Source organism: Trichechus manatus, unplaced genomic scaffold, assembly GCF_000243295.1.
Source record: "Trichechus manatus latirostris isolate Lorelei unplaced genomic scaffold, TriManLat1.0 scaffold00004, whole genome shotgun sequence".
NCBI classification, from domain to species: domain Eukaryota; kingdom Metazoa; phylum Chordata; class Mammalia; order Sirenia; family Trichechidae; genus Trichechus; species Trichechus manatus.
The window spans coordinates 19,700,366-19,720,574 of NW_004443940.1; the positions used below are offsets into that span (position 1 = coordinate 19,700,366).

The 20,209-nt window shown below is 40.8% G+C and overlaps 1 protein-coding gene and 1 pseudogene across 1 annotated transcript in view; one reads left to right on the forward strand and one right to left on the reverse strand.

Annotated features, from left to right (window-relative positions):
- Positions 1–14,197, reverse strand: part of MDH1 (malate dehydrogenase 1) — a 26,863-nt gene extending 12,666 nt beyond the window's left edge. Inside the window, exons 1-5 of the mRNA XM_004369277.1 lie at positions 13,761–14,197; positions 9,704–9,802; positions 8,782–8,878; positions 3,071–3,246; positions 1,084–1,206 (exon numbers count right to left, since the gene is read on the reverse strand). Of these exons, the coding sequence (XP_004369334.1) occupies positions 1,084–1,206; positions 3,071–3,246; positions 8,782–8,878; positions 9,704–9,802; positions 13,761–13,763 (498 nt within the window). The 5' untranslated portion in view covers positions 13,764–14,197. The remainder of the gene's footprint in view (positions 1–1,083; positions 1,207–3,070; positions 3,247–8,781; positions 8,879–9,703; positions 9,803–13,760) is intronic.
- LOC101359241 (thymidylate synthase-like) lies at positions 13,762–18,070 on the forward strand (annotated as a pseudogene).
- Positions 18,071–20,209: the final 2,139 nt, after the last annotated feature.

The window sequence follows — 20,209 nt, forward strand, 5'->3', positions numbered from 1 at the left end:
GCTGGCAATTCAGATATACCAAAGAAAAGCCGTAAAGTGCTTCCTTTAAGTGAAGAGGTCAAAGTTCTAGACTTAATAAGGTAAGAAAGAAAATGTTGAGGTTGCTAAGATCTATGGTTAGAATGAATCTACGTGTGAAATTGTGAAGAAGGAAAAAGAAATTCGTGCTGGTTTTGCTGTTGTACCTCAAACTGCAAAAGTTACAGCCACAGTGTGTGATAAGTGCTTAGTTAAGATGAAAAAGGCATTAAATTTGTGGTTGGAGGACACGAACAGAAAACATGTTCTGATTGATGGCAACGTGTTGCGCCAGAAAAAATTGAGCCTGTACGAAGACTTCAGTGAGGGATTCCCTGAAATGAGTGACACCACACTGCAAGCAGGTGATGGTTACAACGCCTACACCATTCACCTCACTTCATCTCAGCACAGAGGCACTGAATCATCATTGCATCATCACAAGAAGGGTGAGTACAGTACAGTAAGATATTTTAACAGACAGACCACATTAACATAACTTTTATTCCTGTATATTGTTATAATTATTCTTAGCTGTTAGTAATTTCTTACTGTGCCTAATTTATAAAGTAAACTTTATCATAGGTATGTATGTACAGGAAATGCCTGGGCAGAGGAAACTCTGATGGAGGTCCGTAGTGGTCCTGACACGCAAATTGGTCATCTGACCTGGGTATACAGGCAAAAGACTAATCGAACCATCTAGCAGCTGGTTCCCTCCAAAGCTTCCCTCAGGATAGCTGGTGCTCTCACACTCAGCTGCCCGCCCGACCCGGATGTATAGGAAAAAACACAGTATATATAGGCTTTGGTACTATCCATGGTTTTAGACATCTGCTGGGGATCTACTATACTTAGCAATCAAAATACAGTTGAAAATAAAATGAAGTAGGAAGTCCAGCCTCTCGTCCTGCAGAGAACAGATTTAAGGATTCCCTAACAAATTGAAATAGCTTTCTACCAAAGAAATAACAAAAAGCACAAACTAGATTCAGCAACTTTAAAAGTGAGGGAAAAGGCTTTAAAGTTCAACATCCATTAAGACTGAAAAGGCATTTTTCTTACTTGACCGATAGCTCGGTTATGATCCAAACGAGTCAAGCAACTGAAGTTCTCCTTGGGGATGGACGGCGCTGACTTTATGGCAGTCAGGCAGTTAGTATTGGCTGGGTTTCCCACGACGATAACCTAGGGTGCATGGGAGGTGCAGAAGAGTTACAGACAGTACACTGGTTGACTACACTATCTTACAGCATGACTTAAAACCGTGTAACACGTAGCCTTTGTACCAAATATGTATAATTACCACTGTAGTTTGTATTAGGTTTCTACCCTTTCCTTTAAAAACTTTTACTTCGTTAGTGTTTGGAGTGACTACTGAAAACATTTCTTTAATAGAGCCACCATTATTTATTTAAGTCAATTCCCGGGTGGCAATGTCCAAGAGCTAGGGTACATACATGTTTTTCTATCTTGTTGTGTGCCAAAACAGAGATAGCATTTATCTACTTGTCACAAAAGACAAGTCATCTAAGTCTCTATCTCAGAGTTTAATTCATTCATGAAAGTTTTCTTTTTATAACAGTAGTACAAGAAATAAAACTCTAATTGAGCAGCTTATTTCAGGGCAACGGTTTGCCTCTAAGAATTAAAAGTGTTTCTTAAATTTGCCTAATCCTAAGAATTACTGGCATATTTGTTAAAATACAGATTACCAGGCTCCATCCACCCTAAACCTACCGAATCAATCTTTAGGAGAAAAGTACTGCAGGCTATGTTTTGTACTGCAGAGCCGTGGAATACACTGAATTAAAATACAGCATGTATATACATGGCCCTTTGTTCTTTTAAGCTCTGAAAATCTTTAATACAATGATAATTAAAAAAAAAACCTTATTTTGGAATAATTTCAAACATAGAAAATCTACAAGTACATTAAAAAAGATTGACTTCCAAATCCCTGGTACCCAGATTCTTCAATTTGCCCCATCTCTCTTTCTCTGTGCATGCGCCCACACACACAAACTATCCTTAGTCTTTTCTGGCACATTTAAGAGTAAGCTGTAGACACGATACTCCACTGCCCTTTAGTACTCAAGTGTCAGTGACGTTTCTCCAAAACAAGGACACTTTCAGGGCAAAGAGGATTACTATGCAAGCACTACCACAACTCCAAGCAGTCTGGATTTCAGTAGTCTCAAGCAACGTTATAATTTTTTCTAAAAGATCTGTGGATTTCTAATTAACTCATGACTATTATTTTCTGTTAAGAATTACAGAAAATAAATGTTAACTATTTAAAATGAAGTCCACAGAAAGCAAAAATGCAGATGTCTATGAAATCCTGTAATAAGTAGAACACTATAATTAACAACTTTAAAAATCTTGTAAATTTTCTTTTACCTTTCTTTGAAGCTGGGGCAGGGAAGAAGAAGTATATCAAATACACTAAAATCTCTAACCAGCAAACCTCTTTGCTGTAACAATTAAGTTCTAGTTAATCGATAGTTAATTGGTAAAAGAAGGCTTGATTGTAGTATGAGGCCAAATTTAAAAAACTGAAGTACTGCCTGGGTAACTAGCTTAAACACAGAGACAAAATAGGAAGTCATTTTGTTCCAACTTCCTCAAGAAACAAGCATATTAAAATTCCCCTGAATTAAGAAAATCTGAGCAATTAGTAACCACTACCTACTACTGCCAAGAACAAATGCAGCTTGCAGCCATCTCCCTCCACAATCACACACACAAATCCAAATATCTGAACAAATACTCCCATGCAGCCAAGCATGTTAGTGCAAAAGTACCAGAAAGTTCTGTGCCTTCTTTATAGGCCTAAGAGCTAATATCAAATTTCCATGTCATTGTAATAGGCACCTCTGAATGTAGATTTTTACCAATGTAAGAAAGGAAAACAGAAAGGTAGAGCTTATCAAACAAAAATCTAGATTTACTGAACACTGTACAAAACTGAAAAAAGAAAAAGTAAACCAATTTACAGAAGTTTCAAATACCAACAATGAAAAACTCTATAAACGACAGTGTTGGTCACCTTAACTGACTTCTTGGCATATTTATCCAAGGCTGCACCTTGGGATTTGAAGATTTTCACATTTGCTTTCAGTAAGTCTTTCCTCTCCATGCCCTCCCGTCTTGGCATGGAACCCACGAGAATGGCCACATCCAGGTCTTTGAAGGCAATCTCCTCCTTGTCTGTCGCAATGATGTCTATGAACAGGCAAAAAATACACAGAGCTACTTAAACACCAAAGTTTGAAGTCTGCTTTTTCATACCAACTCTACCCATTAATTCTTTCACTTTGTAGCAAATGTTTACTTTTATGTATCAAATTTATAGAAGTCTAAAGAGAAAGACATATACTAATTTATACATTCTATGATATTAACAACCACATCATTAACAGAAATGTTAGCAAGTTTATTCGCTTTACTTATTTCAATAATTATCTCTGTTTCAAAGATTCTATAGCTGTCATCTCTTGTAATCTTACATAATCCAAGGTAAAAGACGATAACCTTCAACCAACACTGGTTATCTATATTAATCACCATAGATGGCAAAAAAACAGCAACTGATTTCGCCAAATTTCTAAATTACAATTGCTGTAAGGTTGACACCAGTAACAAATTAAAAATAAGTGTTTATTGAGGAGCTCTGTGCCAGGATTAATGCTAAAATTTATATGCATTATAAATTTAATCTTTGCATTTTACAGATGAAGACAGTGAGGTATAAAGAGATTAGCTAGTTGTCATTAGAAGGTAGTGGAGCTGTAATTACAGTCCAGGTCAGTCCAGAGTTCAATTGCTATGCTACAGTGAGTGTTACTCCACTAAACACATACCACTTATTTTTTAATAGAAGAACATATAACATCTCTCTCTTCTCTCTCCAGGTCTTAAAAAGGTCATGACCTTGATTTAGCTTTCTCAGTGGTAAATTTTTAGATCAGTGAACCTGTGTCACAGCCAGGTTGCGATAAGCCCCAACAGGCAGATGCAGGAACCCCAGCCGGAGAAAAAAATGTCTATCGTCCTCCTCCTGGCCATGTAACTTCACTTGCTGAACCTTCCCTTCCCTGTCATATTCACAGGGATAAGCTGACTATAAACTGGGCCCATGAGAGAGCAGCAGAGGAAACTCAGCAGAGAAAGGAATACAAATGGAAGATAAAAGCAGCAGAGAAAGCTGATTTGGAGAGAGCAAGGGTGAGGAAAGGGAGCCAGCAGAAGAGTCTGGGCAGAGTAATGTGACTACGCAACTAAATGCTTTAGATGGCAGAATACACCTTTTAGAGAATGTTTATTGAACAGATATATGGGTTCTGAGGATAGTTTCTCTGGGGTATATATATATTTTGCTTTGTGCACACTTCTAAGAGAGTATCATTAATTAATCTTTACCAAAAGAGAAAGACCATGATGAAGGCATAACTAAAGAAAAATATTCAAATTAGTTTATAATTCGACCTAATGTTTTAATCACATCTGTCAGTTTGTTGTATTTTGGTGGCTTTCGTGTTGCTGTGATGCTGGAAGCTATGCCACCAGTATTTCAAATATCAGCAGAGTCACCCACGGTGGACAGGTTTCAGTGGTGCTTTCAGACTAAGACAGACTAGGACGGACCTGGCTGCCGACTTCTGAAAAACCTGGCCAGTGAAAACCTTATGAACAGCAGCAAAACATTTTCTGATAAAGTGCTGGAAGCTAGCCCCTCAGGCTGGAAGGCATTCAAAAGACGACTGGCTAAGAGCTGCCTCCTCAAAGTAAAGTTGACCTTAATGATGTGAATGGAGTCAAGCTTTCAGGACCTTCATCAGCTGATGTGGCATGACTCAAAATTAGAAGAAACAGTTGCAAACTTCTATTAATAATCGCAATATGGAATGTATGAAGTATGAATCTAGGAAAATTGGAAGTCATCAAAAATGAAATGGAACGTATAAAGATCGATATTCTAGGCATTAGTGAGCTGGAATAGACTGGTACTGGCCATTCTGAATCGGACAACGATATGGTCCACTATGCCAGAAATAAAGGGGTGACACAGTGGTTAAACGCTAGGCGGCTAGGTCAGCGATTTGAACCCACCAGCTGCTCCGCAAGAGAAAGATGCAGTATGCTTCTGTAAAGATTACAGCCTAGGAAATCCAATGGGGCAGTTCTACTCTGTTCTACAAGTTTGCTATGAGTTGGAATCAACTCGACGGCAACAGGTTTTACTATGCTGGGAATGACAGACTGAAGAGGAATGCCATCACAGTCATCGTCAAAAAGAAAATTTTAAGATCTATCCTGAAGTACAACGCTGTCAGTGATAGGATAATATCCATATTCCTACAAGGAAGACCAGGTAATACAACTATTATTCAAATTTATGCACCAACTACTAACGCCAAAGATGAGGAAATTGAAGATCTTTACCAACTTCTGCAGTCTGAAATTGATCAAACATGCAATCAAGATGCATTGATAATTACTGGTGATTAGAATGGGAAAGCTGGAAATGAAGAATCAGTAGTTGGAAAATATGGCCTTGGTGACAGAAATGACGCTGGAGATCAAATAATAGAATTTTGCAAGACCAACGACTTCTTCATTGTGAATACCTTTTATCAACAGTATAAATGGCGACCATACACGTAGACCTTGCTGAATAGAATATGCAGGAATCAAATCGACTACATTTCTGGAAGGAGATGATGGAGAAGCTCAATATATCAGTCAGAGCAAGAACAAGGCTGGGGCCACCTTCAGAAGCAGACCATCAACTGCTCATACTCAAGTTCAAGTTGAAGCTGAAGAAAATTAGAACAAGTTCACAAGAGCCAAAGTACAACCCTGAGTATAAACCAAAACCAAAAATCCAATGCTGCTGAGTCAGTTCCAACTCATAGTGATCCTATAGGACAGAGCAGAACCCCCCATAGAGTTTCCAAGGAGCATCTGGTTAGCAGCCAAGCTCTTAACCACTACACCACCAGGGCTCCACCTTGAGTATATCCCACCTGGGAATTTAGAGATCATCTCAAGAATAGAATTGGTGCACTGGACACTACTGTTTGAAGACCAGACGAGTGGCTGAACGACATCAAGGACATCATACGTGAAAAAAGCTAAAGGTCATTAAGAAGACAGCAAAGAAAGAAAAGACCAAAATGGATGTCAGAAGACTCTGAAACTTGCTCTTCAGTGTCAAGTAGCTAAAGTGGAGAAGAAATGATCATGTAAAAGAGCTGAATGGAAGATTTCAAACAGCAGCTCGAGAACACAAAGTATTATAATGAAACGTGTGAAGACTTGGATTTAGAAAACCGAAAGGGAAGAACACACTCGTCATTTCTCAAGCTGAAAGAACCAAAGAAAAAATTAAAGCCTCGAGTTGCAACAGTGGAGGATTCTATGCGCAAAATACTGAATGACACAGGAAGCATCAAAAGAAGATGGAAGGAATACACAGTCACTATATCAAAAAGAAATGGTCGACGTTCAGCTACTTCAGTAAGTAGCATATGATCAAGAACTGATGGTACTGAAATAAGAAGTCCAAGCTGCACTGAAGGCATTGACGAAAAACAAGCCTTCAGAAATTGACAAAATATCAATTGAGATGTTTCAACAAACGGATGCAGCACTGGCAGTGCTCACTCATCTATACCAAGAAATTTGGAAGACAGCTACCTGGGCAATCTGCTGGAAGAGATCTATATTTGCGCCCATTCCAAAGAAAGGTGATCCAACAGAATGCAGACTTTATCTAACATTATCATTAATATTACACTCAAGTAAAATTTCGCTAAGATAATTCAAAAACAGTTGCGGCAATATGTCAACAGGCAACTGCCAAAAAACCAAGCCATATGCAGAAGAGGACGTGAACAAGAGGTATCAGTGCTGATGTCAGATGGATTTTGGCTGAAAGTAGAGAATACCAGAAAGATGTACACCTGTGTTTTATTGACTATGAAAGGTATTTGACTGTGTGGATCATAATAAATTATGGATAACACTGGGAAGAATGGGAATTCCAGAACACGTGATTGCGCTCGTGCGGAATCTGTACATAGACCAAGAGGCAGTCGTTCGAACAGAACAATGAGGTACTTCATGGTTTAAAATCATGAAAGGTATGCGTTAGGGTTGTTATCCTTCCACCATACTTATTCAGTCTGTATGTGAGCAAAGAATCCGAGAAGCTGGACTATATGCCGCATCAGGATTGGAGAAAGAATGTGAGAAGAATGCAACATCAGGATTGGAAGAACACTCATTAACCTGTGATACACAGATGACACAACCTTACTTGTTGAAAGCTAAGAGGACTTGAAGCACTTACTGAGGAAGATCAAAGACTATAGCCTACGGTATGGATTACACTTTATCATAAAGAAAACAAAAATCCTCACGACTGGACCAATAACCAATAGCATGATAAATGGAGATCAAATATTGAAGTTGTCAAGGATTTCATTTTACTTGGATCCACAAACACCCAAAGAAGTAGCAGTCAAGAACTCAAAGGACATATTGCATTGAGTAAATCTGCTGCAAAAGATCTCTTTAAAGTGTTAAAAAGCAAAGATGTCGCTTGGAGAACTAACGTGCTCCCAACCCAAACCATGGTATTTGCAAACAGCTCATATGCATACAAAAGCTGGATAATGAATAAGGAAGACGAAAGAAGAATTGATGCCTTTGAATTATGGTGGCAGTGAAGAATACCGAATATACCATGAACTGCCAGAAGAACAAACAAATCTGTCTTGGAAGAAGTACAGCCAGAATGCTCCTTAGAGGCGAGGATGGCGAGACCTCATTTCATGTACTCTGGACATATTATCAGGAGGGACCAGTCCCTGGAAAAGAATATCATGCTTGGTAAAGTGAAAAAGAGGAAGACCCTCAATGAGATGCACAGACACAGTGGCTGCAACAATGGGCTCAAACATAGCAAAGACTGTGAGTATGGTGCTGGACCATGCAGTGTTCTGTTCTGCCGTACATACAATTGCTATGATTCAGAACCAACTCAATGGCACCTAACAATGTTTTAATGAACCTTTCAATCAAATGATAACCAAAATTTAAGACTCTTGTCTTATATTCGTGTAACAGTTCAATGATTCTCAAAGGTGCTTTGCAGAACTCTGGGGGGCTTTTTCAAACCAGGAAGAATATGACTAGGATTTTACAATTCCTCTCAACTTGAGCACTAGCAGATGAGATGGGCTATACATAAGAGACCAACCAACTTTTATCCTCAGGGCAGCACATGGCTCTGAAGGACACCATTTGGAATTGAAGTTTTCCACTGCAGGTTGCTGTTGTTCTCATGTGAATAGAGTTTCAGTAATACCACGAAGTAGGCAATCCTGGGTGTATAACCCTGGTGCAATATTACACTTCATTAGTACACTAAATTATGTATGTAAGCATTTTGGGAAAAAAAGTAGTGTTCGCCTGACACCGGTTAATTCTGGTTTTTATCCTTATTTATTGTCGGTACGTTGATGCTGTTAGGTGCTGACGAGTTGGTTCTGACTGATAGTGACTCTAGGTACAACAGAACGAAACACAGTCCAGTCCTGCAATGAGTAGTTGTAGTTTAAATAAAAACAAAATTATCTGATGAAATAATTTCTAATTCAGAGGGTAGTTAACAATTCTAATTATACAAATCTATTTTTTGAAAGATGTAAAATACCATAAAATCCCTTCTCCTCCACTCCCCCAACTCACCTTTCAAGAGGGGAAGTGCACAGTCTTGCAGTTCCATTACGACACCTTCCAGGACACCCATCATGGGGGTGATATCCAACAGCAGTAGAATCAGGGGCTGTCAAGCAGCAAGGACAGCATCTGTCAGCATAGGCTATTTTATTAGTCACAAAAAAGTTCTTCTGCATAGTTTTTGTTTATTGTATATGTTTAATTGTTTGTACAATTTCCATTGACTATTCATAACAACTATTTCAGGAGGTAAGGCATCTAATAACAATCATTTTCAGGAAAAGGAATGCTATAAAGCCAGCAATGGCTTGCTAACAGACACAGGTGAAGAAATCACTCATACTGAAATTTTATGGAGTACATGGGAAAAATACCAAATTGAAGTGACATACCACAGCTTGTGCTTATTCTTAACAGCTGCATATCTGATTTCAGTTCTTGGAAAGCTAAGGAAGAGTTCAATATCTGTGGGTCAAGCTAATGAATAAACGAATACTGCAGACATTAATTTCAGTGTATGCTAATCACATCTGCTGGAATTGGGGGTGCCTGCTTCCTACTAGGAGGCAGAACTGCCTGCCCTACTATTTGAGGTCTAAAGACCATTTTTTAACAAGGAAGTGCTGATGCAGTAACTTTCTATCCCACCTAACTCTCCCTAACAGCTGTCATTAGTGAATATCTCCCTCTTACTAACACCTGTGGGTTGCAGCATGTTAACTAAACGTGAAATAGTTCTGATCTGCAAAATGTTTTCAAGGCCTTGAGAATGCATATAAACACTTTACCAGCTTCCACTTAGAGCAATTTGTCTATTAATCGGGATTACTCATTCCTTCAACGTTTTATCATTTGTCTGCAATTAAATGCAGGGCTTTGTTAACAACATTTTTACTCTAAGGACTTTAGACTTACAGTTAGTTGCTCCTACCTGGTCTTTACCAAAGATAGAGCCATTTCCAATACTGTACAGCAGTGAATATGCAATTTGACCAGCTGCTCCCGTCACAAGGACTCTGATTGGTTCAGACTGCAATGAAAGAGACCCGTCAACATTTTATTATCAAAAAGAAAACAAACCAGTTGCTGTGGAGTTGCTTCCAACTCATGGAAATCCCATGTGCATCGGAGCAGAACTGTGCTCCAGAGGGTTTTCAGTGGTTGATTTTTTGGAAATAGATTGCCAGCCTTTCTTCTGATGTGTCTCTAGGTGGATATGAACCACCAATCTTTGCAGAACTCTGGGGGGCTTTTTCAAACTAGGAAGTGTATTAGGAATTTTACATTCCTTTCAACTTGAGGCCTAGCAGATGGGATGCGCTATAGAGAAAAGACCAACCAACTTTCAGTCAGGGCAGCATAAGCGTCTGGAGAACACCATTTACAATTGAAAAAGTTTCCCACTGCAGGATGCTGCTGTTCCCATGTGAAAAGACTTTAAGTAACATCACAATGTAGACAATCTGGTAGTAGCTGAGTGCTTAACTGGTTGTGCCATCCAGGGACTCCAACATCTTATTAAAGAGTGCTGTTTTTCCCAGAAGATACTTGGGATTTTCTCTATAATAAGACAACTACATATTTTAAAAGTTCATTTAAATTTTTAAAATCTCTATAGCATCTGCCTCAGTAGAAGGTTAACTTATTGACTTCTCTCAGGGAATACAGCATGCACAAATCAACTAAGCAACTTCTTTTGGAATATGCATACACTGGCTGCATATTTATAAGGTGTTATTTAACTCTCACCATACAGGCAGCTAAACGTGTTATCCTAGATTTACTTACATAATCTCATCCACATTTTTTGGGATATTTTATCACTAAAATAGGCCTAAGGATGTTGCTGTGCATTAATGTGGTGATACTGCTTTTCACAAAGCAAACCCTGGAGGCCACTAGAAAAAGAAAAGAAAAAAAACCCAGCAAACCCGTTGCCGTCGAGTTGATTCTGACTCATAGTGACCCTACAGAACAGAGCTGAACTGCCCCATATGGTTTCCAAGGAATGGCTGGTGAATTCGAACTGCCGACCTTTTGGTTAGCGCAGCCTGAGCTCTTAACTACCGTGCCCCACCAGGGCTCCAACTAGAGCCTTACAAATCCAATTATGCCAATCCGCCCCCCTCCATCTGCTCAGCAGAATCCTCCACACCAGGAAGAGGACTAACAGTGGTTTTCCATTTCAACATCCAGCCAAAAAGTTTTAACAAAGCAATTAATCATGCTTCAACTTAACTACTTAATAGTTAATACCTAATAACCAGATTAGGTCTTAAGGATTGAGTTAACATACAAAGCACTAAAAAGAGTACCTGCCATGGAGCAAGTAGTATTATTATAGGTCTCTGTTACCACAGAAGTTTCTTTTTAGGACCCTTATAGCCTCAGGTTTTCTATATACACGACCGTTATTCTCTACTAAGACTGTGAAACCCCCCTGACAGCAGCCTGCCCTTGACTCCAATTTGCACTCTAATATAGTGTTCAACAAATATTTTTTGAATAAATGATGGAAAGCATAAGGAAAAAAAAAAAAAAACACGCTACTTCAATGAAATGAAAACTGGGATAAGGAATAAGGGGGGGAAATGAGTATCACTATTTATAAGGCTTACCCTCCCAGAAAGTCAGGTAGATAGATGGTTAGAGAAGGTTAATGCAGTCAATTTTAGCTACTAAAATATGTGTTCACTGTATCACAGTCCTTAGTGAAGGGGTTGTGGTCAACTGATGAACAGCTACTAATTCCACCTTAGCAGTTTCCTTCTGTATCTTTGGACAGATTATTTTCATAGCTGGGTAATTCCATCTTGTTAAGAGTGGTATGAAACCTAGTTTGGTTCTTTTGGCTCTTTTGCAGTTGAAAAGCAGGAGGGTGGGAGAGTCCCACTGACTTTTCACAATGTCAGTGTGAACACAGGTTACTATTCTTTGCTCAGATTTCTGGGCAGTCAGCCAAGATCCAAAGAGGGAATGTCTTTGCTCTCAGCAGGGCACTGATGACCTTCCTGCAGATGCAGGCTCTGTCTTGTGCATGTGCTAAAGTCTCAGTTGTAAAACTTATATCCAAATGCTCGTTCTGTTATTCCACAACGAGAATTAAGTATTCCTTTTTTACTTTCTAATTATGTTTCTGTAATATAAAAGACAAGCAGTATCATTTGGATTCCCTTATACCACTCATTCTTGTTATCACTTCCTATGGGCAGAAGCAAGGAATTCTCTCCTTTAAAGAAAACAGCTTTGAATTGGCGTACAAAAGACAGCTCTTCTCAAGCTCAGTGACTATTCATACACCCTCTCAAGGGGGAAGGGAGTTTGAGTCATGTGAGGATTTGCTGTTAGCTCCAGCCAATCGAAAGAAGGACTCTTCCTCTTACAGCACAGCATCCATGTTATGGGGCACCTGAGTGACCTTCCAGGGGTAAGGCCTGGCTGGATCACTGTGCACCAAAACAACTCAGGAATCAGGGGCCCAGGGTCTCTGTGACCTTGGGAAAATCATTTGACCTCAGCAGACTACATTTTAAAATTAGAAAAAATAATCCAAGTTCCCTTGTAATTCTAGACTTGAAGGAATAAAACTATCAGGTAATTTAAATCCTGACAACATAACTGAGCTTGTATTTTCATCAAGAACTTCAGTTACTAGAGTGGATTTTCAGAGTCACTTGGTAAGCATCCGTATGACACAATATGGTAAAACAAAGAGTGTGATACCCTTGGGGCAAACTGTCGTGTAACCTTGAGCAAATCACATTCTCTTTAGATCTCATAATCTCAGTTTTAAGATTGAGATGGGGAGGTTTTCTAAGATGACCTTTAAAGGTCCCATCTGGTTCTAAAATGATAAAGTTTGAGGTTCTCTGATAATAAGTACCTCTTCTTTCTTGCTAAAATCATTAGGCTAGAACCTACTGAAATTATCATTTAAATAACTAATTATGTTATCTGACAAAACCCACAGGAAACCTAGATTCAACACTTACTGGGAATAAATAGCTGTCTCTACCGGTCCCTTGTAAAGGTAGAAGAAGTAATAATGCCCTTGCCTTGAAAACCTGATTTTTCAGGTTCTGGAAAATTTCCCATTCAGTCAAACATTTCTGTACACTCCCCATCCATTCTAGTACTTTGAGACAAAAGAGTGAAAATAGTCTCAATTATAAATACAAGTACCGACGCAATTTCTCTCAGTCTGGATGTCACCTTCAAACGGTATGCAGATTACTGCTACGTCAGAGTTTCCCCACCAGCCCCCTCCTCCCCTTCAGTAGAGACAAGATATGGAGATCTAGGTATGCAGATTTTACACAAAATGGTTACATTGTATTGCACTTCAAAGTAGTGCTTCTGGAATTCATAACGTACAGACCAGTAAAGAATATCTGCACCAGTTACTTGCTAATGACGCAGCGACAAGTGCCGGCATTCCAAAAGAAGATCAATGCATAGGTTTTAAATAACATTTTGTGAAATTAGATATGGCGGAAACACATCTTCTTAAAACGTAGATTGTAATCTAGAGCACCTGGTAAGCGCTACCTTCACAGTCCAGAGCATTCTGTTTTCAAGGACTCTATGCCAACAGTCCTTAAAAACACTGTAGGCTTAAGAGGAAAAAAGAGGTCGAGACCCTGACGTCTCCCTCGCCCGTATCAAACCAAAAGGCCTTTGGAGAAAATCCACAGCCTCTTATTTTGTCCCCCGCCATGCAGCACCGCTGAGATCAAGGTTCTTCAAGGACAGCGAGGTCTCCAAAATTCTCCTAAGAGCCCCCACAGGTGGAAATCAATCCCTTCCCAATTACTGGGCCATTGCGACAATCCCCAGAGGATGGTCTGGAGAGCTCCAAGGCTCGGCGTTTCAAAGGGCGCTAAGAACATGCCTCGCACAGACGCCCCCCAAAAGCCTTTCAAATGCAAGAAATCCCTCAAAAGGCGGAAGGCCCGGGAGGTGGGCTGGAGCCGGCGGCCCACACTCACCATGATTGGGAACTGCGCGGACAATTTCAGCACCTGCACAATCTGCCTCAGGGAGTCGGGTCACCTCTACCGCGGAACCAACTCGAGGAGTGCGAGAGGTATTGAGAAAAGCCTCGGCTCCCTACCACGGCGTCCTCTGGGAATTGTAGTTTACGCTGCCTTCGATCTGGCGAAATCACAGAAGCCCTTCCTTCCTGTGCTAAACTACACTTCCCGAGATTCGAGGGGTTTCTCACGCCCTTCTCCCTGCGCTGTTCGCCTATTGCAAAGTAGTCCCCGAGAGCGAGCCGCTGTGATTGGAGGAAGGTGAGTAGCGCATGGGTTGGGCTAAGGAGGCGAGGTACTGCTTGATGGCGCCCAGCGAGTGGCGGGAAAGGAGACGTGTGTAACTGGAAGGAGAAGAGACGGACCCTGTGAGTGACATCAGCCACATGCGCGCAATTGAGACTAGTCTCCCCAGAGGTTAAACGTGGGAGGTGAAGAAGCCTTCCACTGCGCAAAGCCCACTCGACCCGGAAGCAAATCTTTTTTTAAAAAAAGTAGTATTCACACTCTGGAGGGGTGGGGGAATTGACGTGTCGGCAAGACTGGGCGGCTTCGCCGGTTGCTAAGCGACGAGGCAGGAGCGCGCGCACACGCTGACCGCCGGTAGGCACCTGAGGGGACTGCGGCAGCGGTCCGGGCTCCGAGGCCGAGAAGAACCGGCGAGCGCGCTGCGCCCTTCTGGGTACCCCTTCCCTGGCACTGGGGAATCCTCCGCAAGGGGTGTGCGGGGGTGCCTGCTCCGAGGCGGCCGGGAGGCGTTCGTCTTACTCATTTCGAGGTAAGTGAGCGGTGGCCCGAGGGCAAGGGTTTTTTTTTTAACGTTACGTTCGGGGATGCGGTCGTGCGCAGTCCCGTGTTGCTTCTGTTTACCAGGATACTGGACTGCTGCGAACTGGCCGGTCCCCTCTCGGTGCTGAGTGCTATGGGCGTGGGGATGCATCGGTGCTCGGGAGAGTGCAGTGCCCTGAAGTTCGTGCCCCCGCCCCGCTGTAAGATGCAGCTACTCCAAAGTTAAATCAGAATTATTTATTGAGCGTCTGCTTTGTGAGAGATGAGCGCCTTCTCTCTAGGAACTCACAGTCCATGGATCTAACTTTCTCTCGAAACCCTACGTGAATGTCGACACTTTGCTCTATTCTCTTTTGGAAACTAGATGCTCTGTAAACCCTCCCGACCCTGAAGTTATGCCAGACCTGCATTTGCCATGCTGTGAGTAGAATCGACTCGACGACAACGGGGTTTTTTGGGGGGGGGGGACGGTGGGGGAGGGGGAAGCGTGGCACCTGGTAAAAGAACTTTAGGATGTTTTCCTTTAAAATTAATGCCGCCCAAGAGAATTGCTGCTCTCACTGAAACCTTGTTCATGTCGATGTTACCAAAAACACGTTGCCGTGGAGTCGTTTCGGACTCATAGCGACCCTATAGCAGATACGATGCTCTGAGTAGCATATATGTAACGAAAATGAATAAAACATCATATATAAAAGATAACATTGGTATGAATTCTGTTTTTTCTCTATCTCTGGTCAATGAATACCGGGTGATATCCCCCTCCCCCCTTTTTTTCTTCTGTTTCAGTTTTGGAGAATTTGCTATTGTGGGAAAGATTTACAATGACTTATTTTCCAACTTGATGTATCAATACCATTTGTCATAACTGATGGCAGATTTAAAAAAATACATTGTGGTGAAATATATATATAACAAGGAGTTTGCCATTTTAACCATTTTTAAGTGTGCAGTTCAGTGACATTAGTTACGTTCACCATGTTGTGCTACCATTACCATCCATTTCCAAATGTTTTACATCACCCCAAACAGAAACCCCGTCCCCGTTCAGCAATAACTCCTATTCCCCCTTCCCACCTACTCCTGTTAACCACTAATAAACTTCGATCTCTGTGCATTTGCCTAATCTAGATATTTCGTATAAGTGGGATCATACAGTATTTGACCTTTTGTAATTGGCTTACTTCACTCAGTATGATGTTTTCAGGTTCGTCTGTTTCATAGCATTTTTCAGAACTTCATTTCTCTTTATAGCTGAATAATATTCCGTTTTATGTATATGCCACATGTTGTTTATCCATTCATCTGTTGATGGTCATGTGGGTTGCTTCCATCTTTTGACTATTGTGAATAATGCTGCAGTGAACAATGGTGTCCATGCGTCTGTTTGAGTGCCTGCTTTCAAGTCTTATGGGTATATACCTAGGAGTGGAATTGCTGGGTCATATGTTCTGTGTTTACCTTTCTGAGGAAATGAGAAGCTGTTTTACATAGTGGCTGCACCATTTTACATTTACATCAGCAATGCATGAGATTCCAGTTTCTTCACATCCTTGCCAACACTTGTTATTTTGTGTTTTTATGGTAATAGCCATCCTAGTGGGTCCGAAGTGGTGTCTGTCTCCTTGGCTACTAACCTAAAGGTTGGCAGTTTGAACCTACCCGGTGGCACTGTGAAATAAGGGCCTGACGATCTGCTTTTGTGAAGATTACTGACGAGAAAACTGTATCAAGCAGTTTTACTGGGTAGCACGTGGGGTTGCCATGAGTCAGAATAGACTTCATGGCAACAAGTTTAATGACAAAAGAGGAGACCCTGGGTGGTGCAGATAGTTAAAGGGCTGGCCTGCTAACAAACAAACAATGTTGGAGGTTTGCATCTATGCAGAGGTGCTGCAGAAGAAAGGCCTGGTGATCTACTTCTGGAACATCAGCCATTGAAAACCCTATCAAGCACAGTTCTACTCTGACACACATGGGGTCACCATGAACTGGAATTGACTCAACAGCAACTTTTTTTAATGACTAAAGACCTTGAGTATCTTTTCATGTGCTTATTGACCTTTTGTATATCTTCTTTGGAGAAATGCCTATTAAGTTCCTTTCCCATTTTTTAATTGGGTTGTCTTTTTGTTGTTGAATTGTAGGAGTTTTCTATATATTCTGGACATTAAACCCTAATCAAATATATGGTTCCCAAATATTTTCTCCCAGTTGTCTTTTCACTTTCTTGACAAAGTCATTTGATGTACAAAAGTTCTTAATTTTGATGAAGTCCTATTTATCCCTTTTTTCTTTTGTTGCTTGTGTTTTGGGTTTCATATCTAAGAATCTGTTGTAAAAAATAAGGTTTTGAAATTTTATCTCTGTGTTTTCTTTGAAGTTTTTTATGGTTTTAGTTCTTAAATTTAAGTTTGAATCGATTTGGAGGTAATTTTCCTATATGGTATGAGGTATGGGTCCAACTGCATTCTTTTGCATGTGGAGATACAGTTGTGCCAGCACCATTTATAGACAAGACTATTCTTTCCCCACTGTATGGACTTGGCACCCTTGTCAAAAATCAATTGGCCATAGGTCCCCTGTGCCATGCCTGCTGCCAGCTCAGAGCTGGGGCCCCGGCAATCTGCAGTACCTGGGCCCGATGGAACACATCCTCAGCTGGGGCATCAGGAAGGAGGACTGCATGGGCACCGGTACCCTGCCCATGTTTGGCATGCAGGCACACTACAACCTGAGAGATGAGTTTCCTCTGCTGACAACCAAGCGTGTGTTTGCACAGGTGTTGTGGAAGAGTTGCTGTGGCGTATCAAGGATCCACCAATGCTAGAGAACTGTCTTCCAAGGGAGTGAAGATCTGGGATGCCAGTGGGTCCCGAGACTTTTTGGACAGCCTGGGATTCTTCACCTGAGAAGAAGGAGATTCAGGCCCAGTTTATGGCTTTCAGTGGAGGCATTTTGAGGCAGAATATAAAGATCTGAATTCAGATGGTGTAGGTCAAGGAGTAGACCAGCTGCAAAAGGTTACTGACACAATCAAAACCAACCCTGACACAGAAGAATCATCATGTGCGCTTAGAATCCACAAGGCCTTCCTCAGACGGCGCTAACTCCCTGCCATGCCCTTTGCCAGTTCTCTGTGGTGAACAGTGAGCTGACCTGCCAGCTGTAGCAGAGGTCAGGATACATGGGCCTGGGGGTACCTTTCACCATTGCCAGCTATGCCCAGTTCACCTACAGTCGCACACATCATAGGCCTGAAGCCACGTGACTTTGAATATACTTTGGGAGATGCACCTATTTTCCAGAATCACACTGAGCCCCTGAAAGTTCAGCTCCAGAGAGAACCAAGACCTTTCCCCAAGCTCAGCATTCTTCGGGAAGTTGAGACAATTGATGAATTCAAAGTTGAAGACTTTCAGATTGAAGGGTACAATCCTCGTCTGATTGTTAAAATGGAAATGGCTGCTGTTTAGGGTGCTTTTAAAGGAGTTATTTCAAGGATGTTGTCAGCCTTTAGGGGTTGGACTGGATGCCCAGGTGAAAGTTCTTTTTGCGATAAAGGAAAAAGGATCTAGGTCAAAACCCTGTTGGTTACCTATTAGTCATTATTCATTAAAAACTGCTTTCTTGTAAGCGTGTTGCCAATGACAAATGTAACAGTGCAGGTTCTTTTAGTAATAAAAGGTCTTGAGCTTGATTAACTCATTGAGGATGTATGAAAATGCTGAGATTATAAATAGTGTTGGGAGAGTCAAAATTTATGTGCTCTTAACACAAATGTGTATATGCATTTCAAATCCTTGTCTTTATGAAGGTTGGCGAATTTCAAGAATTCAGTAAACTATTCTCCCAAACTTGAGTGAACTGAATAACACCGTCAGTCGTAATGTATAGGATGGTTATGAACATTTAAAGTTTTTTGTTTTATATATTGCTATAATAAAGCTGTGTTCTGCATTTGTCAGCAGAAAAGAAAATTGGCCCTAGAAGCATGGGTTTATTTCTGAACTCCCAATTCCATTCCATTGATCTGTATGTGTATCCTTATACCAGTACCACACCATTTTGATTACTGCAGCTTTATAGTACATTTTGAAATTGGGAGGTGTGAGTCCTCCTACTTTGTTGTTCTTTTTTCAAGATTGTTTTGGCTATCCAGGGACCGTTGCATTTCTGTATGAATTTGAGCATTGGCTTTTCCATTTCTGCAAAAACAGCTTTTGGAATTTTGATTGTGTTGGGGTCTGTAGAGACTGCATTGAATTTGTAGATGCCTTTGAGTAGTATTGACATCTTAACAATATTAGGTCTTCTAATTCATGAACATGGGATATTCTTCCATTTATTTAGGTCATCTTTAATTGCTTTCAGCAGTGTTTTACAGTTTTCAACGTACAAGTCTTTAACCTCCCTGGTTAAATTTATTCCTAAGTCTTTTATTCTTTTCAATGCTGTTGTAAATGGGATGATTTTCTTTTCAGATTGTTTATTGCTGGTGTATAAAAACACAGCTGATTTTTTTTGTTATTGTTGTTTTTATTGTATTCTGCTACTTTGATGAATTCATTTAGTAGCTGTAACCAAACCAAAAACCAAACCCACTGCCAGCGAGTGGATTCCGACTCATAGTGACCCGATAGGACAGGGTAGAATTGCCCCGTAGGGTTTTCAAGGAGCAGCTGGTGGATTTGAACTGCTGACCTTTTGGTTAGCAGCTGAGCTCTTAACCACTCTGCCACCAGGGCTTCTTAGTAGCTCTAGTAGATTTCTTGTGGATTCTTTGGCATAATGGCAGATTTTTTAATCACCTTTTGCTTGGCTCTTGGACAGCATACTTTTCTGGTTTTCCTTTTAAGTCACTGATTGACCTTTATCAGTCTCCTTGCAAGTTTCTTTTTACCTCTGACCTCTTAATATTTCAGTGTCCCTATTCTGTCTACACTCACTCCTCAGGTGATCTAATTCATGAGTCTCATGGCTTCAAATGCCACCACTATGTTGAAAACTCCCAAAGTTACGTATCTAGTCCTGAATTCTAGACTCCTATCTGTTTCCAAAAGGTCACAGCCTGGAAAACCATATGGAGCAGTTCTACTCTGCACACATGGAGTTGCCATGAGTTGGAATCGACTCGACTCAGCAACTAACTACAACAACAACATGTCTTAGTTAAGGAGCCTGGGTGGTACAAGCAGTGTGCATTCAGCTACTAACCTAAAGGCTGGCAGTTGAAACCACCTGTTTGTTCCGTGGAAGAAAAACTGTGGCGAACTGCTTCCGTAATGATTACAACCAAGAAAATCCTATGAAGCAGTTCTACTCTGTACCACATAGGGTCTCCATGAGTCGGAATCAACTCAACAGCAACATGTTTGGTTTTTGGTTTATGTCTTAATGACTTATTTGCTATTTCCACCTGGCTTTCTAATATGCATCATTTCCACTATTTAACAATGTTTTGTACACGACAGTTGTCTACAGAAGTATAACACTTTTTTTTTTTTTAATATTTTATTGTACTTCAGGTGAAGGCTTACAGAACAAGTAGTTTCTCATGAAACAGAAGTACACATGTTGTTTTATAACATTGGTTAACAACCCCACAACATATC